Source organism: Notothenia rossii, assembly GCF_949606895.1.
Source record: "Notothenia rossii genome assembly, chromosome: 7".
In the NCBI taxonomy this organism is placed as follows: Eukaryota; Metazoa; Chordata; class Actinopteri; order Perciformes; family Nototheniidae; genus Notothenia; species Notothenia rossii.
The window spans coordinates 60,954,816-60,980,294 of NC_136905.1; the positions used below are offsets into that span (position 1 = coordinate 60,954,816).

At 40.1% G+C, this 25,479-nt stretch overlaps 1 protein-coding gene across 4 annotated transcripts in view; it reads left to right on the forward strand.

Moving 5' to 3' along the window:
- The window catches only part of ttc7b (tetratricopeptide repeat domain 7B), a 40,681-nt gene extending 15,484 nt beyond the window's left edge, over window positions 1–25,197 (forward strand). Inside the window, exons 11-23 of one of the 4 annotated variants that reach the window (XM_079693561.1) lie at window positions 78–266; window positions 1,064–1,181; window positions 1,638–1,695; window positions 2,804–2,876; window positions 3,016–3,176; window positions 3,257–3,373; window positions 4,377–4,474; window positions 4,859–5,209; window positions 7,279–7,329; window positions 11,292–11,432; window positions 13,536–13,738; window positions 18,304–18,377; window positions 22,865–25,197. In XM_079693561.1, coding sequence (XP_079549687.1) covers window positions 78–266; window positions 1,064–1,181; window positions 1,638–1,695; window positions 2,804–2,876; window positions 3,016–3,176; window positions 3,257–3,373; window positions 4,377–4,474; window positions 4,859–5,209; window positions 7,279–7,329; window positions 11,292–11,432; window positions 13,536–13,738; window positions 18,304–18,377; window positions 22,865–23,012 — 1,782 coding nt within the window. In that variant the 3' untranslated portion in view covers window positions 23,013–25,197. The remainder of the gene's footprint in view (window positions 1–77; window positions 267–1,063; window positions 1,182–1,637; window positions 1,696–2,803; window positions 2,877–3,015; window positions 3,177–3,256; window positions 3,374–4,376; window positions 4,475–4,858; window positions 5,210–7,278; window positions 7,330–11,291; window positions 11,433–13,535; window positions 13,739–18,303; window positions 18,378–22,864) is intronic. The other 3 variants (XM_079693562.1, XM_079693563.1, XM_079693564.1) reach the window with 3 other exon arrangements.
- Window positions 25,198–25,479: the final 282 nt, after the last annotated feature.

Sequence of the window (25,479 nt, forward strand, 5' to 3'; positions counted from 1 at the left end):
TAAATCTCCTTTTGGTCCATTCCTCAAACAAATAATGTTTTATTACAATCCAATTGAGAGGTGTCCTGTTTCTGCAGTGTCTGGAGAGAGCCATGAAGTTTGCCTTCGAGGAGTTCCACCTGTGGTACCAGCTCGCTCTGTCGCTAATGGCTGCTGGGAAATCAGCGCGGGCCGTTAAAGTCCTGAAGGAGTGCATCCGTCTGAAGCCCGACGACCCCACCATCCCACTGCTGGCTGTCAAGCTGTGTATCGGACCCCTACACTGGGTAAGGACCCTCCTGCACACTTGAATCCACATGTTCTACACATCTTTGGTGAAGTTTTCTCAAGCTACCATGCTGATATTATAGTTTTGAATATTTATTTTCAGCAGTTCTAATTTTTCTTACATTTTGAATTTTCTTTTACATTTTTAGATTAGTTTTTAGTTAGTTTACAGAGTGTTTCTGCTAGTCTTATTTTCTTCAGAAAGGTTTAGTATTAATAAATATTCAGTTTTCTTTGGGCCAGGTAGAATATCTCGATATCTATACATTCAAATGAAGGGTGTCAAAATGGCCATACATTTGATACTTTAATCAATTCTCTTTTATTACCAGCCACAACTGTTTATTTTATCAGATACATTTATCTTAAAGCTTGAGTTACTTGTTACTTTAATAATTCTGATTTAATCAGAAAAATCTCAAATAAGATTTTATTTTTTGTGAAGAAATGTGTCACCATGTTGAAAAATTGTGCCGCCTTAGTGTCCAATGTAAAGCAACTGCGGCATATTGAGCTCTCCTTCAATACAGAGCTCGATCTTCATCTTCACTTCACGCGCTTCGAGATTTGTCTTGGCAGATGAGAAGCGCTATATAAATTAAATTTATTATTAATTTATTATAAAATGTGTAGTCTTTCATTACAAGACAATATTGTTTATGTTTACTCACAATGTTTGTTGTCATTGTATAATATACCACGTTTAGTTAATAGGTTAGCTTACCCTAAACACCTTTATAATAATCAAATCTTTCTCCGTTCTCTCCTTATATATCTATCTTCTCCCATAATGCAGCTGGATGACGGGGAGTGCTTTGCCAACATTGTGATTGACATGGGGGAGAAAGCAGCAGAGTTCAGAGCCAAAGGCTACCTGGCCATCGGGCTGGTGTACAGCCTGAAAGCCACTGACGGTACGTCTCTGTGGGTTTATGACACCTTACTTAAAGATAGTGTCATTGTGAATGATAACAACAAGTAAAGCAAGCAAGGCTGTCTTGCATTGAAATCTTTTGTTGAGGTAAACCTAGCTAGGATTTTCTGTTGTCATATTTTATGATGTCCGCCCCCTAAAATAATCATTTTATTCAAAATAGGGATTATTAGATTAGGTGATTTAGTCTTTTTTTTGCTACAACCCTTGAGGAAGTCTCATATCTCATGTAAAAAAGAAAACACACGCGATAGAGCCTGCCTCCATTTTTGTTTCTTGTTCTCTATAAAATGCTTCCACATATACACATCAAGACATCCAATGCTACAATATAAATGGTCATAAGACTGTCGCACTTGTATTACTGGATACACCTTCCTGCCTGCATCCTGCCTCCTCTTCCTCTCCCTGACTCTGTGCCTCTGCCCCCCCTCAGCCTCGTTGCGGAGCACGCAGGAGGAGTACCAGAGGAAAGCTTTGGGAGCCTTCCAGAGGTTGGGCCTGAGCCACGCTGCGCTCTCTTTTCTCTTTCACTCCCACACCTCCCTCAGAAGGACGCTGTTGCAGCACTAACTGCTGCTCAGCCGAAAAGAACGCAACCTGTTATTTGTTATTTAAACCCTATGTCTGTCATCTGTGTACACACTATATATGTGTATACTGTCCTTCCATAAACATGTCCTCAAGTGGAAGGAAACACACCCATAGCTCAAACACAGAGGCTATTTTAACACATGTGACACATCCTACTGAAGAGTGATAATAATATCTAATAATAAGAAAAAAAATAATTAAATATATATACTCGAGTGGTGAAATGTATCAAAGTACATTTATGCAAGTTTTGCTCTGAAGTAGAATTTGATCCAGTTTTATGGTGGCCAACTGGTGAAAACGCTCTACAAAAACCCAAGACATCTCAGATAGGAGAAATGCTCTGCAGCTCAGAAGCGATGTAAATATAAAACCAAAAAGGTGCCGACACATCACCAGTTTGACAACACATGCACTGGCACATTTGCGTTTTTAAAATTGCAATTGGTTCAACACGACAAAGCACTATATCAAAATGACATGATATTATTATTATTATATGCATTTGTTGCTGATACAAAAACAAATATTAGTATTTTATAATATTGTGAAAAGAGCAATTCTTCTTACTGAGTACATTTACTTTTGATATTTGAAATACATTTTGCTGATAAAGCTTGTATTATTCTGCTCATTACTTTTACTTGTAATGTGGTATTTTAAGACCATATTGTTTCTACTTTTACTTAAGTATAGGATCTGAGTACTAAGCAGAATGTACTTTTTTTTATCACATTTGTATTATGCTGCAATACAACATCGATGGTTCTATAGTGGGTAATTCTGCTGATTTGATGGCGTGACAGTTTCTAACTGAGTCTTACATTTGAAGATATCCCTCGGTTTGGTTTTCTAAACCAATCTATTGTTATGCAATGTTTGCTACTTTTTATAATGTTCTGCTACTGCAGCAACCCAATTTCCCCCCTGCAGATATTTTTAACGTTTCATATCTTTAACTTATTAATTCAGCACGTATGAACACACAACACCTCTCTCTTTCTCTAGAGCTCAGAGTCTGTCTCCCACTGACCATCTCGCAGCCTTCTACCTGGCGCTGCAGCTCGCTGTCTCCAGACAGGTAACACCCTCTCATGTGGTGTCAACAGAAGTCAGAAAATGACATTCCTGTCAATTCACAAAGTGTTTTTCTACCCCAACTGTAGTTCCAACCTGTAGTCTGTATATATATGTGTGTGTGTGTGTGTGTGTGTGTGTAGATCCCAGAGGCTCTAGGCTACGTCCGACAGGCGCTGCAGCTCCAGGGCGATGACGTCCACTCCCTCCACCTGCTCGCCCTGCTGCTCTCCGCTCAGAAACACTACCACGACGCTCTCAATATCATAGAGATGGCTCTGTCCGAGTACCCCGAGAACTTCAAGTGAGACGCACACACTTACCGCAACACATTAAAGTGTCTTTTTTTTCTGTGGCTGCTCTCTGATTGTGTGTGTGTTGTAGTCTGCTGTACACCAAGGTGAAGCTGGAGTCCATGTGTAGAGGACCGGAGGAAGCTCTGCTCACCTGTAAACACATGCTGCAGATCTGGAAGAGCTTTTACAACCTCACTAACCCCAGGTAAACACACACACACACACACACACACACACACACACACCCTCAATGCAAATTCCAGTCCTGACATTTGTTTTGCTTTCATTCATCCAGTAGCTATTAACCATATTGGGTTTGCTCCAAAAAAATGTAAAGGATGTCTTTGAGGGTGAAGACTGAATTTGTAATTTATAAAGCTCTGCAGATTCTTTGTGAATGTAGACAAGGAGGCAAATGGTTGAAAAATGATATTTTCACAATGTTGTAAAAGATTATTTATTATTTCAAATATGTCGTTGAAATCACACAACAGCAGCATATTATTAGCAAACATAATTTGGCCTATGCTTAAAAAAAACATTTAATTTACCTTTAATTTCAGAATGTGTCTCTGTTCTGTATGCGGCACTTACATTGGTTTGGATTAAGGATAGCTAAATATTAATATAATAATAATAATAATAATAATAGCATCAGCTAAATCAAATGTAACGTAATATACCATAGCATTTATGATAGTATGACTGTTACCCTCAAATCCTTGTAAATAAATAAATATTGGTACTGCTTATTATTGTATGCACCGTTAAAAAATATTTATATTTCTAAGATGCCCTACCTACGGCTGGGGGATATCGAGGAAATCAAATATCCCAATATTTCTGATCTAATACCTCCTAAATCGATTTTACAATGATACTTTAGGGTTGACTATCTGTGATTTCACAAAATATTTAAACAAGGATTTTTGACAAAAAGATATTAGGTACAGTATGTGGGTAAGAGCAACTAATGGCAACAACCAGAACAGTAACGCGAGTTAAGAAACACAGCTCTGATGACATCACTTTATTGTAATGTAGATTTTACAAACAAGGAAAAGACACTTGAAGACACCATAATGTTGGACATTATCTAATCTATAGCCGAGCTATAGCCCTACCTATAGTTGAACTTGCAAAGAACTCAATTGCTTATCAACCCAGGTGTGTGTACAAGTGTGTGTAACCTCATGTTCCTGATGCAGTGATTCGGGCCGTGGCAGCAGTCTTCTGGACAGAGCCATAGCAGACAGACGGCAGCTCAACGCCATGACCCTGCCTGACTTCAGCGACCTAGACACAGGTAGACGCACACACATACACACACTTAATAAACACACACACATACACACACTCACAGGTGACCTCAAGACTTCCCCAATGAAAAAATTCCAGTTGTGAACAGTTCATTCATCTTTTTTGTAGTTTTATTTGATGATATAATCATAAAAATTGAATTAAAGAGGTCCTTCATGTTATTATATGTATCACCTTTTTCTCATGTTTACTTAGTATATCAAAGGAAAACATTTCCTGCTCTAGGTTTAACTGATTGCCTCTTCAGTAACGTTATTTTTATTCTTATTTTTTAGCTTATCTTTGATAATTCCTGCTTTATCTACGACACCAGTTTTCTCAATAATTATTATTAATTGAACTCTGTTTTTATTTCCTTTCTTTTTTGTAGTCTCAGGTTCTTCTTCTTCCCACTGTAGTTGTGAACCCGTCTCCCCCACTTCCCCTTCCACCATTTCCACACTCTCCTCCCCTCTGTCCTCCCCCACTTCCCCTTCCACCATTTCCACACTCTCCTCCCCTCTGTCCTCCCCCACTTCCCCTGTCTTCATCCTCCAGCCTCCTCCTTTCCCTCCACACAGAAACGTATCCTTCCTCCCTCCTGCTGGCCCTTTACCTCCTCATCCTCCTCCTCCTCATCTTCCTCCTCCCCATCTTCCTCCTCCTCCTCTTCCTCCTGCGCCCACCAAGGACAGGACTCACTCCTTTTGCAACCACATCAACCTCCGTCAGCTCTCCAATTGTAATCCCCCTCTGCGTCCACTCTGCCTGTAGCATGGTGTGGAGAGTGACCTAAAAGAAAACCTTTGGGGTGATCGGCTTTTTAATGAACTTGTGTGTTCCACGCTGGTTCTCCACAGTATGTTGATATAAGTAGAGGATCTGCGGCTCAGGACATTGTCAAAGTTGAGCAACTGTTGAATGATCTTACTGATGTTGCTGATTTATGGAAGCCCTGAGAGGCAAAACAAATATTATGATGATCATTTTCTGAATAATCTTAAATCAGTTAATTGTATCCCTAATTTTCTCGCTCAGTGCTCCTCCGTATTTATGATGTTTTTATTAAAAAATATATTATTTTACATTATTAAATTCCTCACTACACTGAAGAGGAAAGTACCATCTTTGTATAAGTGTATCTTATCATATAATAGCTTACATTCTTTGTTGCTATTCAACAGTGAGAATATATATATGTTTTTTCATATATAAGTTTATTATGAAATGATAGCTACCTCGCAGAGTATTTCCGGATATTAGAAAACAAATTGCAATAACCCACATCGTAATCTGCCCGACAGCCATGAGGACAAGTCTATAACTAAACCGACTAACCGTTAATACTGGATGTGCTTCAGCTTCACAGGTAGTTCTCAGTCGTGCTGTGAATCTCTGCATGTTAACATGGAAAACAAAAGCTTGAGCTTTGATGCTGCTGTAGTTTTGTGTTTTTTCGGCTTACTCTACTTACTGCTTAGGTCTCAGGTGAACTTACGCACTTTAGTTTATCGCCACACCATTATGTTCCACATAGGAAACAAAGATTGTCGCTTTAAATGAACACAAGGATACTGAAATCCGTTGAGTTCTCTTTTCATTGTGGATATACAAAATAGTTTTACATACCGCTTTACTGTCTCTTCACATCTATCTACTTCTCCCCTGGATATGTGTCTCTTGTTTGTGTTCATTTTCTGCATCCTCCTCCTTTCTCTTTCTATTTCTGTGAGGATATTACATTTGAGCCAACATCAATTTGTCTTGTTTCCAACCTTATGTTGTCTCTATCTCTTATACTGATGATGTTTGGACTGAAAATATTGGTTGTAATAAAATAGGGAGGTGCGTGGCGCAGTGGATTAGTGCGTTGGTGTTCGGATCAGGGGAGCACAGGTTCAAACCCCACTGCAGTCAGCATGTCGTTGTGTCCCTGAGACACTTCAACCCAAATTGCTCCTGTGGGGATTGTCCACAGTATTGAGTATGTTAGTCGCTTTGGATAAAAGCGTCTAACAAGTGACATGTAATTTAATTGGCTCCAGAGCTTGATTTTTTTTCAGTCAGCAAGACGATAATTACATTATTTAAAATCACAATAATTGAAATGACTGAAAATCGGACCAAATTATTTTGTTATTGTATTAGTATACTACTTTGAAAGTGCATTGTTAGTCATATAAAAAGTATAGTTACTCTGCACTACCTCATTTTGAGATATCATAAACCTAAGAAAATTTGAGCCAAAGAATCCTCTTTCGACACTACATCACTATGTAACACTCGCGCTTCTATTGGCTAGCGCTCCAACACATTGTACGTGATACAATGTCGTTGCGGGTGATCTCTAAGCGGTTGACCAATCACAACAGAGCCGACCAGCTAACAATCAGAGCAGACTGGACTTTGGTTTCAGACAGAGGGTGAAAAGAGGTGCTGCAGCACAGGCAGTATGAGAGAAGTAAAGAGCTTGTTGAACATTAAAGCATGGAGACACGTCAAAGCAGAGGTACTAAATACAAATATTAACCTGAAAATGAGCATAATATATCCTATTCAACATTTATGGGTGTATATTATGTGCTCATAATCAAGCAGTTATTTGAAAAGATTAAAGCATATTACAGATCAAGTGGAGGCAGCATTTGATCTAAAAGTAAAAATAAAAACCTCTTCGACCTGCGCTACTATCGTCTTTATGGCAATCTCTTGATATCGTAATTACTTGGATATTTCCTCTCTGTCTCTTCCTTTTTTTCAATCATTAACAATCGTATTTCTGTTCTTTTCCCATCCCTCCATTGTTTCAAGGCGGCTTTCAGGACGCTAAAACTCTTGGTTTTTCCTCCATGTTTTCTGTTTGTAAGTAGCCATGTAACCTCCATCTGACCTTCTTTTTTCCATCCATTGTTCCGTCCATCCTCCGGTCCCAGTTGACCTTCTCTTTCCCGACGAGGTTCCAATATATGTACATTATCTTTAGGAAGGAAAAATGTACATATATCCTCTGCTTTAACGTGATGTCCGCAGCCAGTTTTCAGGAGAATTGTACTGAATTGATATCAAGTTGATGGTATTTGATTTTAAAGGAATACAACGACTTAAAGGAATATAACGTGAAAAAAAACTTTAAATGTCAGCTAGCAGAAAAATAGCAAATGCCGACAGAGGCATAGGCAATATGAACATTTGATGTCACAACATCCTGGTCATAGTGGTAGACATACACGATCTTATCCTGACATTCATCAAATTGTGAAAACCACAATAAATTAGTATTCTATGACATGTTAACATTCTCAACAAAGGGTATTTTAACCCATTCTCACTACTCAAAATAAAATGGCGCTAAACATACTGGAAAAACTTTACCTTACTTTTTGATTAGAAACAAACATTTGTTGGACACATATGTGAAAACAAGTGAACAGTGATTATAGTGAAAAACTATGATCTGATATGAATGATCTGAATTCTGTCGTTTTAACAAAGTCATATAATTAGTGCATATCTTACAAACTCTAATGGAAAGGTTTTTAAATCAAACGATAGCCAATTGATCATCTTCTTAAAGAGACATTTTTATTTTTATTTTTACATCTGTACATTTGTTCCTGTCAGTCAGTGTATTCCTTTGATTCAGTGAGCAGCTTTTGTGCATGTGTTGCTGTGTGAAATGCCCACATGTTAGGCACAAGGCACGGCAGGAGGCTTCCTACGTAGTCTGCTAGCAGATCTCTAATGGCACCAAGTGAAAACTTCTATATATTCAAAAGAAAGTCTCATGGTTTTGTCAGTATTACATAACATCCAGTTCATAGATTGACTTAAATATAAGGGGCACAAAATGGTCAGAGTGAAAGCAATTCATAAGAAAATATACAGCATCACTACTTCTGTTCCTCTTTATACAACTCCAGCTAACCGCTGATGCTATAGCACTTTGTTCTTTCACTGTAAAGGCCATATGTCCTACCGTCTGTCTATAAGCGTATCACTAAAAGCCTTATGGTGCATAACAACAGTGTAGAAAAGTAAAAGGGGTGGATGTGAGGGAAACAACATGTTGGATATCGATAAATGGAGAGATTGATAAAACACTTACAATTGGGTTTCTTCTGTATTATTCAACCTACCTTCTATATACCCCCACCCCACCTGCCTGAAACGCCTCCATTGGACTCCTTTGTTTACTTCAGTAAGATACTGACATCACTACGCAACACTCGGGCTTCTTTTGGCTAGCGCTCCAACACATTGTACGTGATAGGCGGGACATTTCTAAGCAGTTGACCAATCACAACAGACCCAGCTAACAAATCAAGCCAATTAAAGGCTTGCCATGGGAAAAAAAGTATTTTATAGTCCCTTGCCTATAGAGGTCACAAACAAAACAAAAAAACTGTATCCAATAGGCAAGGCAGGGTCTTCTCATAATAATGTAGTAGATGCTCTCAATATCAATTCTGCCCAACTTTAAAGCTCAACTATTATGCTATATTTGATCAATATATTATAGGGCCATATCTTTAGAAAAATGTCTCTGAAGTGTTTGCTCATAGTACCAAACAGATCACCCATTGTGGCCATGCCTCATACCCCTCTATTTCAGCCTTGTTCCTAAAGTGCTGATTCTGGGTCTGGCCCTTTAAATGTAACCAAGCTGCTGCTGGCCACGCCCCTTTGGAGCTCCACATGCAAGCAGTGAGCTCTGTGAAGAAGAGTAGACTCTCTACCAGCAAAAACTCAGCTAAACGCTGCCGTTATTAAACGCCGTATTATGTTCCAAACCACATCAAGCATTATTTCTGAAACAGTATGGAGCTCAAACGTTTTCTCTCTCACCGGTTGACCATAACGACAGTACTTTTTATATCCGGCTTCTTTACGCATATTCTCTCCAGTACAGAGTTTGCTCTGAGTGTTAGCGATGTTTGCTAAACACAAACTATATTACTTCTAAAACACATTGTGCATATTTTCTGATACAGCACAAAGCTTGACATGTTTATCGCTAGAACAGTGACATTATATGTATTATATATATATATATATATATAACAACTTTACTCTAAGTGCCTCCTGCATACATCCTGCTTAATACACAGACACACAGCTGCAGGAGGGGATTCAGCTAGCCGACTGTATATGGGAACGATAGGTTGGGCCGTGGGCGGGACGTTGCCAGGAGTTCAATGTAAAGCCAGCCCACATTTCAGTAATGATGTCAAGTTCTCACCCACATATTTAAAGATGTGGGTAAGGAGGAAAAGAAAGAGGGTTGTATTTTCTGACACTTTGTGAGTCTCCTTACACGCCAGGGACACATATGTACGTATAAAAGATATCAAAACGTGCATTTTGCATAATAGATGACATTTAAATGCTGTTGTGTGTATGTTTGAGAGAGATGGACATCCATTTTTTAAAGACACTTTTAAAGCACAAAAATAACACACTTCCGTTCTTTGCTCTCTCTCTAACAAACAAACACACACACAGCTTTAATTTTCAAATCTTCACATTTTATCCTCGTCTCACTTGTCTTTTACACATGGTTACTTCCTGTCCCTTAGCACCCCAACACACAGCTCATGTCATTGTAGTTGAAAGAGTATTTTGGACCATAGAGAACAGAATAATAGGAAGGGAGATGTTTTATTAAAGTAAAGGTTTTATTTTGGCGAGCTTCGACCATTCGCCATTTTTATTTTAGTCCATGTTCAAGGTATAAAAGGTGCATATTTATATAGTTATATAATCACTGCAGGCTGCAAATGATGTGACTTAAAAACCAAAAAGGTCATCTACCAAATTAGACTAGCACTAGCATTATTACAAATGTAAAGCATAATCAGTGTCTGTATTTTACAGCATTTATTGAAAGGAACAAAACGATTTAAAATGTTCAAATTATAAAGGTTGTATAGTTCTCAAAATGTAACAAAATCTAATTTGCACACAGAGAACGGATCGTAGTGGATTTAGTCATCAATGTTCAGTCAATATTTATCAATGCAATGTATTAAAAAAAGACGTTTTTATCCTATTCTACGGTGGCCAACAAGTGCAAAAAAGCAACAACTGCCCAAAACATTTTCATTAGGAGAAATGCCCTGAAGTTTCAACAACTCTGCAAATAAAAAAGCACACAATAGTGCCAAAACACATGCAAATGAAGAAATGTTTCATAAAAGTTCAGATCAAAGTGGATTTATTCATACATTTTTAGTCAAATAGATCAAAGTCATGGATAAAAATATACCTTTTTAAGACATTTTGACATTATTTTGGTTAACGTACGAATTAGAAAACCCATAAATGGTCATTTTAACTACATTTGTTTTGTGTAAAAGCAGGATATGATCAAATATTACACCAGAAGACGTATTATGTTTTGCTTTCGCAGATCTGCAGTGTGCTCCTGCAGTCCCGTGTGGTGGCCATTTTGCCTCCCTGTTATAATGTAATCCAATTGCAGAGACAAAATGTGAGATGCACTTACTAATCAGCTGAGTGCAGGTTAATGCGGTGTTTATGCATGGCTGTACAGAAATTAATCCATTTAAACCTGGTTAATCCAGGGGCAATAACACTGTGTGTTGCAGCGTGTGGAATGGTGTGGACTGATTGAAGGCTTTAGAGCTCGAACAGGAAGCTGCAAGCCTAGAGTTGTGAGCTTTACCCAAACACTCCAGATTTCACTTCCTGTTTCTGGGAAATCTGATATTGCTTGTTAGAATTAAAAGCTGCTGTGTGCTGCAGTAGTTAGTCAGTACCTGCAGGAGATGATGGTGTATAATGTTTAGATTTCCTCCCTCCAGGCTCAGTTCATGCTACGTCTATAGCAGCCAGTCGCGTAGAGCAGGCTCTGTCCGAGGTGGCCTCCTCCATGCAGAGCAGTGCCCCCAAACACGGACCCATGCACCCCTGGATGACCCTGGCTCAGATCTGGCTGCACGCAGGTATGTAGGCAAACCAACAGGCCGCTACACGCATGGAAGTGCAACAGATGTTCAAGTGCTTGGCAAGTGTGTACATGTTTGTGTCGGTCCAAAACATTTCCATCAGGAGAAACGCAGCCCCAGCTTAAAAAACGATGCAAATATAAAAATACATCTTCCCCAACTTGACAACACGTGTTTAAGCTTCTTGTAGCGTTTTGTATTTGCAGTGTTTCGTTCATGCAGTGCATTTGGTTAGTGTTTCCTAAATGCTGCGCATGTGTTGTCAAGTAGGTGAAGATGTTTCTTCATTTGCATGTGTTTTGGCAAATGTTTTGTTTTTATATTTGCATAGTTTTTTAAGCTGTGCTGCGTTTCACCTAATGAAAGTGTATTGGGCTGTTGTAGCGCATAAGTTGGCCACCATAGTTTTGATGTTATCTGCGATAACAACATTTTGTCATTTAGGCAGTAATAAAGACGAAACCTCCGGAAGAGCACATGCGAATGATCTATTATGACTTAAGCACCAAAGATAATACAGAAATTATTTTGCTCCAATAATGGTAGGGACAATTCTGTCCTCTAAAATACTGAAAGGGACCGTCCAAATGCCAAACTACGCCCTTGGTTTTACACAACAACACAAACAGTCTGTCTGCTAGTTCTCCGTATGATTGTCTTTTAGTACTGAAATCAGCTCCTAGGGCGTAGGCAGATTAAATCACTTTTAGAGTAAACCCCATTCTCCTGTCTGCCTCCCCAGCAGACGCATACATAGGCAGTCTGAAGAGTATAATAAACAAACACACACACACACACACACTGTTTATCTCTCCAGCCGCTTCCTGTCAGAGGTGGTCATTTCCAGCCTGGCGACACCGCTAATACAATCATCCAATCACAGGCCAGACGAACAGACGGTTAGAAGTCATCTCCTCCCTCCGTCCCCTCCTCTGGTTGGTCTGTGGTTCTGCGCACGGTGCATTAGACCACCTTGATGCTGAAACATTATAAAAAATGTAGCTTCGTTCTTTTGCGAATGTGTCATCACGATTATTACACTAAGCTGTCTGTTTGTGGCTTTTATTTTTAAATGCATAATTTCAGTTTGAGAGGTTTCAAAATGTAACTTGAGATGGAGCACTTTCACGTTGTGCCACACAATATCAGCATTTATGGGAATTGCAGTCTTGCTTTGACGAGATGGTGATTATATCGACTGCTATCTATTTGTTCAGTAAGTATACAGCGCCCTTGCACTCATGTTTGAAATAGTTCCTCCTCCTCTCTTCTTCTCTTCTTTATTCCTCTCCTTCCTGCTGACTACCCACCCCCCGTTTTTCAATCCCTCTCCTTTTCTCCCCACTTCCTCCTCTCATCTCTTGATGTTTTCCTGCTTCCTATTTGCCTTTATCCTCCACCTGCTTTCTTTTGTGTTGCTTTCATCACCTCCCTTTTCCTCTTCTCCCATCTTTTTTACTATCCGTTTCTTCTTACCGGTATCTACTTTCCTTCCATCCTATTACTGTCCTGCCTACTCTTTACATTCGTCTCCCCTATCCTCCCCCTGGTTCCTTTTTTAGTTCTCATTACCCTTTCCTCTTCTTTTGATCCGCATCTCCTCCCGTCTCTCATACCTCATTTCCTCTTCTCTTATTTCCTTCCCTTTTCGTCTTTTTTTAAGCTCCTTCCTCTCCTAATCTCTCCTTCCCCCTCCGATTATCGACCTGTCCTCTCACCTCTCCTAATGGCTCATCTCCTCTTTCCTTCTCCCCTTACACCCCCTCTCCTCTTTCATTCTTTTGTTTTACTTTTCCTCTATCCTCCCCTGCTTCCTTTTCCAGCTCATCTCCTGTTTCCTCTTCTTTTATTCCCTCCCTTCTCCTCTTTCATTTTCTCTCCTTTCCTCTCTTGATCAATCCTCCAATAATACCCCTTTCCTTCTCTCCTCCTCCTGTCTCTCCTCCCCCTGTTTCTCCTCCTCATGATGTGTGGAACAGTATCGTGCTATTTGTGGATTTTACTCAAATACACTGATGTTAAGAAGGCTGCAAATCTCACACTTTAGAAACGGGAAATATTCTCTGATGTTTGGACCCCCCCCTCCCCCCTCTTTTACAGCGGAGGTGTACACCGGCATGTCGAAGCCGGCTGAAGCCTCGGCCTGCACACAGGAAGCCTCCAACCTCTTCCCCACGTCCCATAATGTACTGTACATGAGGGGGCAGATCGCAGAGCTCCGGGGGAACATCGAGGAGGCCAAGCGCTGGTACGAAGAGTCGCTGTCCATCAACCCAACACACGTCAAGACCATGCAGAGACTGGTAACTCACACACACACACACACACACACACACACACACACACACACACACACACACACACACACACACACACACACACACACACACACACACACACCAGTGTATCCCCTATATACAAATAGCGGCGGTGCAGCGCCGCTGCTGAAATATGCACGCCGCTGCTAAGGGGGCGCCAGCCAGGTACCCAAAAAAATAATAATAATTTGTTTGTTTTTTTCCTTTGTTTTTTTTTTATTAAAATAATAATAAGTGTCGACCCTTTTTCATTTTTGATTGTTTGTTATGTGGAGTTGTAGTATTTGTGTTACTGTATGTTCAATAAAGGTGTATTGTTGCTAAATCTTGAGACATTGCCACTGTATGTACTAGGCAGGGCCAATCTTTGGCATCGGGCGGTCGCCTAGTGCGCCAGATCTGGGGGGCGCTGCGCTGGTAGCTCTGGGAGGGGCAAAAACATTTTTGACCGGTGGCGCTCATCCTAATTTTTGGCCTTGATGTAACAAAATTCATAATTAAGTAAAGGTAACACCCTTTTCACCCCGGTTACACTTTTCATTTCCCCTGTACGATGGGCGCTGTAAGTGATGAAAGTGGGGGATGTTGGCTTATCAGGCGCTCACAGCGAAAGTGCGAGCGAGAGAGAGAGGGAGAGAGAGAGAGGGCGCACCGGTACCGGCGCTGTTGTTATTAGAATCTGGTGCTAGCAGCGCTAACGGATATAAGAAGTAGATGTTTCAACAACCAGGGTGGAGGATAGCTCTCCTGTCAGACTGAGAGGCTCAGTGAGTTATCTCAGTGGGTCTCAAACGTTTTGACCACAAGTTATGTAAACACATATTTCCAAGGCACTCCTTTATAATTATTAGGATAAATAAAAACAGGTTTGAAATCATTCCAATGTATATACTATAGGAGAGTAAACCAAAAATATCGTTTAAAGTTGGAGAGATAAAAAAATATGCATGAATAAATAAATGTTAACTAGGTAAAATAAGATATGAATGAACAACAAAAATAAAATAAGTTACATTTATTTGTTATTGGCTATGGTAGGTTATTGGTTATGTTCACATACTTATTTGATTATTAAAATGTAAACCAATCTTTTTCATATGGGTGTTTTAGAGTTGTACCCCCTAGATCAGGGGCCGTATTCACAAAGCATTTTATCTTACCGCTAGGAGTGCTCCTAACTCGCGCTAAAACATTTTACGTTGGAGTTTTTTCTTAAAAGTTATTCACAAAGCCGCTGAGACCTACTCATACTAAGGATACATCACTAAGAGTGAACTAAGAGTGACACGACGTTGCTATGGATTACGTCGATTCTCGTGCATGAGTTTAGAAGCGGTCAGTACGGTGATTGGTTGTTCAGAGCAGGCGGTCTCGGTGAAACTCATCCGCAACATCCCACAAACGAGCCCACTAAATCACAGAAAAACAAGGAAATAGCCTAGGCTAGAAATGTATTCCTATCAAATAGTTATGGACAGTGCAGTTAGCAGAATACACGCATGATGACAAGTTTGTGCAGACCACGATAATTACGTTTTATATGCACGTTAAAGAGAGAGAGCAAACAATAAAAATACGTAAATTGCATTAAATCAAGGAGGCAATTAAAAGCACCCTGCAAACTATTATCCAATGAGCATATTTCCAGCACTTAAACACTTTCAATAACAGCCCATACCGCCGTTCAAGTCCCCCTATCATGATGAATGAAAGGGAAGACAAAGTTAAACGCAAGTGACACCCAACTGGTACATGGTGCCTCTCAAAAAGCTGCCTCAGACCGCTCTCCATTAAAATACGCGAATCATGGGTAGATCCAGGCCACTTTGCAACAACATCAAGAATGTTAAAAGTTGCATCAAAAACAATCTGCGTGTTGATGGAATGTACTTTCTTTATATTGACGAACACGTCCTCATCTTTTGATGGCGCACCGGGCTTACCTGCAATTGCCATGAAGTTGGCTTTGATCCTGTGTAGTTGTTGATTGTCCAAAGGAAACCGGATAAACTGTTGGCTGATATGTGGTCTAGAGAGCGCGTTGATGGTTTGGTTTATGGCACGCCTGACTGATGGTTGCGATATTCCTAAATCGTCGGCATTGCAAAGTTGCATTTTCCCTGTTGCTAAATATCGTAGTGTTGCCAAACATTTTATTTCCGGACTAATCGGGTTATTCCTGTTAGTCGGGGATGTTATTGCATCCCGCACTAATTCCACAACAAGTTTGATACCCTCACAATTTAGCCTATATCTCTTGATCAATTCACAGTCTTCCATTGTCTCCAAAACATTTCGTCTCGCAGCCATTTTCAGATTCTTTGTGAATAGGTCTTACTGAGGTAGGAGTCCTCTCGAGGACTTTTAAGCTCTCCTAAACTTAGGTGCTACTTTTAGGCCTAAAATACTTTGTGAATTGCTCTTAGTGAATAAAATTAGGAGTCCTAAATTTAAGACTGACACGCCCATTATGTTTAGGAGTTTCTCCTAAATTCGCCAGTTAGGAGCTACTTTTAGACCTAAGATCCTTTGTGAATACGGCCCCTGGTCTCTAGTAATTGTGTGCTCAAAGTGCACCAGATTGAAGCATTTTACTTTAAAATGTTAAAAAAAATCTTCCCGGGGGGCCATACCCCCGGACCCCCCTAGAGCAGTGGTTCCTAACCTAGGGAGCGCGCCCCCCTTGGGGGGGCACCAAAGATCACAGGGAGGGGGCCAGGCCTCAGATGATTTGAGGCCAAATATCATATTTAGACTTTTTTTTTTTTTTACATATAATTGTAATGCAATACATGATTGTCACTAAAAGCCTTGTCTCTACATTACAATCAAATATAAAAAATAATTGATTAATTCATTTTAATAAAAATTCAACTTATTAAAGGCATAAAAAGACAGAAATGTATAATTCTTTCTTTAATAGAAATGTTTTCTTCTGCCCATAAAGTGTCCAAACCAGGCTTTTCTGGATAAGTGCATTTTTAAAACATAGTCATTGTCCATGCCGGTTTCAGTTGGATTATTTGTCAACAGTTTCTCCGATCAGATCGGTCTCCTCCATTTTGTAGATTATTTACGATTTTTGAATCCACATAAACACATCGGCAAAATCCGGTTTACTTTGAACATGTGTTTTAAACAGTATAACCCCTTTGTGAATTGGTTCCACTTGCGCCGTCGTTTAATTTCTTCATGCAGCGGGAACCCAAATGAATTAATCCTGACTCCAATAACCATCAAAGTCACTCCAATAGTGCTCCTTAATTACGCTTTCATCCTCGCAACTTCCAACCAGTGTTAATTTCGTCAACGAAAACTATGACGAAAAATGTTCGTCAACGACACTTTTTTACATGACTAAGACGAGACGATGAACAGCTAAAAATAGATTCTTGATAACGAAAACTTTGATGAAATTTATTTTTAGTTGACGAGACGAGACGGGACTAAGGTGTTAATGGTGGACTAACGGACATTCAAAATGCAGGGTATTTTCCCCCAATTGTCCGTCTTATCTGTCAAAATGCATCTTACGTTTCTAACTTGCAATATCATTATTTCCGCTCTCTTCACTCCAGAAGATACTTCAATACTGAATACATTTGAAGCCATTTTGACGTATATTAGCTATGTCAATAAGTTTCTGTTTTTGTAGTGTATTTGTCTTTTGTAGAGATTTTTCATTTATTCTTTATATATAAAATCTCGCTTTGAGCAACAAATTGTCTAGAACCGGCCCTGGTACTAGGCCTCAAGAGCCTGTGCTGGCAGACACATAGAAACAAATTGGCGGGGCGCACTTCCCACGTGCACACACTAAAAAATTCCACGCACTCCGCGCTCACATTATGCTGGGCCCGCGTGCCTTAGCACCGCTGCTATGACTCCATCCTAGGGGAAACACTGCACACTCACTCAACCACACACACACAACCACAACCACACACATACACTCACTCACTCAACCACACACACACACACACACACACACACACACACACACACACACACACACACACACACACACACACACACACACACACACACACACTCAACCACACACTCAACCACACACTCACTCAACCGCACACACATACATCCCACAACAAACACACCAGGGTTTCCCTCACATTCATATCATAATATTTAATTGAAGTGTCCTGGTTTTAAAAGCTGCTTTACAGTAATGTAATTTAACATTTATTTTTCTTGACCCACAAATGCATTATTCCACATTACTGATGAATATTTATCAAATGTAAAAAAGTGTAAATATTTTATCAAGGAACTTAAAGGTCGACCCCAGTACAGTATATCGTTCCAAAATCGATATTGCTGTATTTGGTTAAGAATCTTGTAAAATGTGATACTTCATATCGCCTAGACCTTATATAAATGTGGATGTTTTTTTAAAATACACAAAAAAAAGTAAAAGAAATATCAAAGTGAGTGGTTTTCAGGATGCGAGTCCTTCGTGTGTACACCAAATTGATAAACTGATATAAGTTGTAATTTCACTCCCCTCTTCCTCTTCCTCATCCTCTGCTCAGGGTCTGATCCTCCACCAGCTGCAGCGCTACAGTCTGTCAGAGAAAGTACTGCGGGACGCTGTGCAGGTCAACAGGTAGGGGTGTGTGTGTGTGTGTGTGTGTGTGTGTGTGTGTGTGTGTGTGTGTGTGTGTGTGTGTGTGTGTGTGTGTGTGTGTGTGTGTGTGTGTGTGTGTGTGTGTGTGTGTGTGTGTGTGTGTGTGTGTGTGTGTGTGTGTGTGTGTGTGTGTGTGTGTGTGTGTGTGTGTGTGTGTGTGTGTGTGTGTGTGTGTGTGTGTGTGTGTGTGTGTGTGTGTGTGTGTGTGTGTGTGTGTGTGTGTGTGTGTGTGTGTGTGTGTGTGTGTGTTTCTTTGTAGCCTTTATTTAACCAGGTGAAAGCCCCTTGAGATCAAAAGATCTCTTTTTCAAGGGTGACCTGCAGGACATTAGTTACACATGTAACATAAAAACAACAGAACAACAATAAGGATGACATACAACATAATGTACAGGGTACAGTTTACAAACTCTATTTACAGTGACAGGTACCATGAGTATCAAGCATGTCACCCAACCGAGTTTTAAAATGATGCAGGGGAACCAAAGTGCTCAGTTTTAAACATGTTTGCAGACTGTTCCAAGTCAGTGGAGCTGCACAACTAAAATCTTTCTTCCCTAAGACAGTCCTAGCACTTGGCACATTTAATAAAACAACATCATGAGATCTCAGGCAATAAGTACTTTCAATTCGTCGAGAGATCAGAGAGCAGATATAAAAAGGTAGTTTACCCAACATGGCTTTGTAAATGAACATGTACCAATGACTGAGCCTCCGTACAGTTAGTGAAGGCAGACCTGCCTTGGCATACAGGGTACAGTGATGAGTAAGTGCTTTACAGTTGGTAACAAATCTCAGAGCACTGTGATAGGCGGCATCTAACTTTTCCAGGCAATGGGCAGGTGCATTCATATAGATCAAATCACCATAGTCCAGCACAGGTAAAAAGGTCACAGTGACTAGCCTTTTCCTGGCTTCAAATGAGAAACAGGACTTGTTTCTAAAAAAGAAGCATAGTCTAACCCTCAGCTTTTTAAGCAGATTAATGACCTGAAGTTTAAAAGTAAGACAATCATCAAGCCAGATACCTAGGTATTTATAACAGGTAACCACTTTGAGTACTTGTCCTTGCATAGTAACAATATCCAAAGCAGTGTCTGTAGTCTTTTTAGCTTTTGAAAAGAGCATTACCTTGGTTTTATCAACATTTAAAAGAAGCTTTAGTTCAGAGAGCTGAGTCTGAATAATGTTAAAAACAACAATTTAACACCAGCCCTCTTAATGGAGGGACCTGCACAGTACATCACGGTATCATCCGCATTAAAAATGTAAAGTAGCTTCATCCACATTTTCACCTAAACTGTTGATGTATATGGAAAATAAAAGTGGACCTAAAACAGAACCTTGAGGAACACCATTATCAATGTTTAACCACTCAGAAGACAGCCCATCAAAGTGAACACATTGGGACCTTTCAGAGAGATAGTTCACAAACCACCCCACTGCATGGCTGGATATGCCAATACTGAGTAGCCTCTGCTTCAAAATGCGATGATCAACGGTGTCAAACGCTTTGGAAAGATCAATAAACAGAGCTGCACAACTCTGCTTATTGTCTAAAATACTCGTAATGTCATTCACCACTTTGATTGTTGCAGTGATGGTGCTATGTTGCTTTATGAAGCCTGACTGATGTTTAGACAGGATATCATTTGTACATAAAAACTCCTTTACTTGGCCTATAGTTATTTAAAATAGTTGCCTCCCCTCCTTTTAGCAAAGGCAAGACATAAGCTGACTTCCATACTTTTGGAATTGCATTTGTGCTGAGGGAGAGGTTAAAAAGAGTAGTAAGAGATGGAGCAATAAAATCTGCAGCTATCTTTAAAAAGAAAGGTTCTACGTTGTCCGGGCCAGCCGGTTTCTTAGGATCTAACTTAGATAATGCTTCATGAACAACATTAACAGTAAAAGGAGTAAAACTGAAAGGGCTTTCCAGACCACATTGTTCAGAGTCACGGATTGGGGTGTTCACAGCAGCAGAGTTAGAAACAGAATCAAACAGAGAGCCACAGGAAACAAAATGCTCATTAAAGCAATTTAGCATAGTAGCCCTGTCCGATATAGAGCCAGATGCTGTGGTAAGGCAAGGAGGTAGCTCATTTCGGATCTCACCGTTGGAGATCAATTTTATGGCTTTCCAAAATGTCCTAGGATTATTTAGGTTTTCTGTGGTTACTGACAGATAGCACTTCGACTTAGCACTTTTGACATTTGAAGTGAAGCTATTCCTTAGCTGCCTAAAACGCAGCCATTCTACCTCTGAGCCTGATTGCCTAGCCTTTGCCCAGGCCTTGTTTCTCTCATGAAGGAGACTGGACAGTTCAGTAGAAAACCAAGGATTGTCTCGTCCCTTTACTCTAAATGTACGCAGGGGTGCATGTCTATCAATGATCTCCATAAAACCAAGATAAAAATAAGACCATGCAGTTTCTACATCAGCACACAGATAGATTTTTCCCCAATCAAACCCCAACAGGTCATGAACAAAACCCTGCTCCACAAAATGTTTTATGTCTCTCTTGATGATAATACGAGGTTTAACCTTTTGAACCTTAGTGTCCCTAATTGTGGCTACAACACAGTGATCACTCAGATCATTCGCAAATACTCCCACAGATCAGTATTTATAGGGAACATTAGTTAGAATGAGATCAATTAGGGAGGATTTATTAGGGGACTTAATGTTAGGGCGAGTAGGACTGTCAACAATCTGAGTAACATTTAAAGAAATACAAAGCTTTTTTAAATCCTCTGATACTGCAGTTAACCAGTCGCAGTTAAAATCACCAAGTAGCACTATTTCCTTGTAGTCTAGTTGCGATAAAAGATTTGCTAACAAAGACAAGGAGTCCTTGCCAGCTGAGGGGGGTCTGTAACAGCCCACCACCATGACCTGTTGCCCCTTTGCCACTTCTATATTTAAGGCTAAAAATTCGAATTGCTTACTGATAGATTTGGAAACTAATGTGGTTACACTGAACTTATTCTTAACATAAATAGCAACGCCACCACCTTTATTAGGCCGGTCGGAAAGATACACATTATAACCATTTAAGGCAATGTCAGAGGCCAAAATATAATTATTTAGCCATGTTTCTGATAAAACATTGGCGTCAGCGTCAGTCGAGCTCGCCCAGATGCAGACAAAATCTAGTTTACCTAACAGACTGCGCACATTCAAGTGGATGAAACCCAACCCAGACCTAGCTTTAAAATCAGCAGGAGTAGCGATCTGACTACTACTACTGGGCGGACCAGGGTTAGGTTGTACATTTCCTGACAGTAATAACAACAAAAAACCAGGCATCTTATCCTCTTAAGCGACACACATACATTGTCATCTACTTTAGAAACACCGGAAAAGTATGCGAGAGTGTGATTTGAGCTTAAGAAGCAGTCCTGAAGAACCATCATCGCAGGAAAACAAAAAAGACAAACATATTTTGTCGAAGTGACTGCCTGTGTGTGTGTGTGTGTGTGTGTGTGTGTGTGTGTGTGTGTGTGTGTGTGTGTGTGTGTGTGTGTGTGTGTGTGTGTGTGTGTGTGTGTGTGTGTGTGTGTGTGTGTGTGTGTGTGTGTGTGTGTGTGTGTGTGTGTGTGTGTGTGTGTGTGTGTGTGTGTGTGTGTGTGTGTGTGTGTGTGTGTGTGTGTGTGTGTGTGTGTGTGTGTGTGTGTGTGTGTGTGTGTAATTGACGTGATCATTCACATTTATATTTCCCTTTCTTCTCTTCTATTTCCTTCTATTGTTTCCTCTTTTTCTCCTCTGCTTCCCTTTTCTCATATCACCTCCTTTTTCCTCTCCGCTTTATTCCCCTCACCTCAAATGTTGTAATATTGTTTTCTCTTCACTTATTTCCTCCCATCTTTTTTCTTTTCCTTTTCCCTGCTTCCTTTTATCTCTCCTTCTCCTCTCCTACCCTCCTTCTGATCTTCTTGTACTCCCCTCTCATCTTCCTTCCTCATCTCCGTCTTTTGTTTCTCTCCCCTGTCCTCACCCTGTTTACATTGATGTCTCTCCGTATCTCGTTCCTCTTCTCTTATTTCCTCCCTTCTCACTTCCTTCCATTTCCTCCTATCCTCTTTCCTTCCCTCCTTTGTTTACACCGGTTTCCCTTTTCATTCTTTCTCTATTTTCCTCCTATCCTCTCCCTGCCTCCTTTTCTCTCATGTCACCTCGCTCTTACTCTCCTCCTTATCCCTCTCTTCTCCCATATCTCCTTTTACACCTGTTTTCTCTTCTCATACGTCCTCCCAACCTCCATTTCTCCTCTTTCATTCTTTCTCTCTCTCCTCCTTTCCTCCTCTCCTCATTCTCTTGATCTCTCCCCTTCCCTCCGATTATACAACTCTCCTCTCATCTCCTATAACATCACGACTCCTGTTTCCTCCTCTTATTTCCTCTCCTCCTGCTTTCTCTTCTCCTCTTTTGTTTCACTCTCTCAAACTCTCTCCTCCCCCCTCAGTACGGCTCATGATGTGTGGAACAGTCTGGGGGAGGTGCTGCAGGCTCAGGGAAACGCCGCTGCGGCAACCGAGTGTTTCCTGACCGCGCTGGAGCTGGAGGCCAGCAGCCCCATCCTGCCCTTCACCATCATCCCCCGAGCACTTTGAGACACACACACACACACACACACACACACACACACACACTAAGGCACACACACACACTAAGGCACACACACACACACACACACTAAGGCACACATGATGGACCTGCATGCACTTGCACCAGGTTTTTCTCCTGTACCCTCACTGTAAATACACACACACACTGTATACAAACTGTAAACATAAATAAACATGTGCGCTTCCCCCTGTCCACCCACTCTTCCCTCAATGCCTTGCTGTAGCTGTGACCCCTGACCATGTGTGTGAGGCCATACATTGCTTGTGTGTGTGAGAGACTGTCTGTGTCTGTGCATGTCTGTAATGTGTGCCAACATGTTCCATATTAGCGTCTGGATGTATGTGATTTGTAGTAAACTGTGTGTGTCTGTGTGTGTTTGTTGTTCAAAGACGTAAATAAAATCCAACTTGAGTTCCCGCTCTGGCGCCGCTAGCATTCAGATGTTTACATTTTGTTTACACGTTATTTAGTCTGTTAATGTTTCCTTTTATTAGCCAAATATTACTGATCACACACACACACACACACACACACACACACACACACACACACACACACACACACACACACACACACACACACACACACACACACACACACACACACAGACACAGATTCCCTCGCTGATCATACAAAGAGGTTCATGGTTACTGTATTGCTGACTCAGCACAGCCAGGTCTAAATGCCAAAACACCGGCTGCATCTACACACAGGACATGAGATATACATCTGCTGATGTCCAAACTGATGGCTGTTCTTTTTTTTATTTTCGTTCAAGCACATGTTGTCTTATCTGTTTCAACTAACAAATGTTTAAATTGTCGATTAGTCTGACAATTTCTTATGAGCTAAATCGTTTAGTCCAAAAAGTTGATACCTCAATAATTTGATAATCACATAATTACATTGATTAATGATAATCAACGTAATATGATTTGAAACAGAGACAAGAAGAACATCTGGATTTGAGAGCTTTTTGTGACATTTGTGCATGAGAAATTGCAGATTAAAAAGATGAATCAATTTTAAAGAGGCCCTGTTGTGCTTTTTGGGGGTTTCCTTTTTCCTCTACTGTGTTACGGAAAGGGTCTACAAAGGCTCAAACAAGTGTGACATCACTATTGGCTAGCTCTCCAACACATTGTACGTGATGTACGGCATCTCTAAGCGGTGGACTAATCAACAGGGCCAACCAGCTAACCAATCAGAGCGGACTGGGCTCTGGTTTCAGACAGAGGGTGAAAAGAGGTGCTGCAGCACAGGCAGTATGAGACAAAGAAAGAGCTTTTGAACATTACAGCATGGAGACATATCACAGTAGAGACACAACATACAAATAGGGCCCTTTTCCTAAAGTTGACGATTATTTTACTGTCAATCGACCAATCGTTGCAGGTCGAGTGTACTCCCTTGTTTACTCATATTTCCATGACATTCTATACATTTGCTTATGTTCCTAATAAGTTCAATATTATTAACATTTTCCAAAAAAGGCTTCAAAGCTAAAGTCATTTTGTGAATAACGCTTTGGTTTAAATGTTATCATCTATCTCTCGGCAAAGAAGCATATTTCCCAAAATGTGAAAATGTTGCTGTAAAATAAAAACCTTTCCATTTGAATTATTGTACATGTTTTACTTATTTTTTGAAAGTATATTTTTTATTTGATAGCATGAGCAGCTATAGTCCCATTAACTGAACACATAAGAGTGCCAAATGCAAATAGTCAAACAGAAATAATATAATGTTGCAATTTCATGTAAGTGCTGTAAAAACCTATACAAACATGAATTTTGAACAAATTGTAAGTATGTAGTTACGAATGTGAAGAGAGTTGCATTCTCTCAATAATCTGATTTCCTTGTGTGTGTAAATGCAACTGGTTATATTGTGTTCTGTGTCCTGCCAGTGTCACGTTAAACACCAGATAAATATACTTTTCATTTGATTATACATGCAAAGGATTATTGTTGTATATTTGATTGTTCCAAGTGTATTGATATTGTTTTAGAAAGTAAATTATAATTCTATTTTCTGGAGAGCTGTGTTACTGAGATGCAGTCGGAGGAATAAAAGGAGCTCGCTCACTGAGTCCTTTGCTGTAAATGAATGACTGAAATGATAGCGATGACAATTATAAAGATAATAAAAGTGGTAAAAAACATGCGAGACTTCTTGTCTGTCTGTTTTATTGTGTTTGAACATATAATAATAATATTGTATTTTTTTTTACTGTGCACTAGATCAACAGAGCCAGCGTGCGAGAGTGGAAAAGTGTTCATTAAATCTGAAACAATTGTTTTCATTCAAGCATAGTATTAAAATTAGGGCTGGGCAAGATAACGCTTTATTATCGCGTTGAGGCGTTAAATCATTAATGCCAACAATTATTTTATCTCGCATAACAGTTTTTTATTATGTGTGTGTATCAGTATTGGCTTAGGGAGGGCG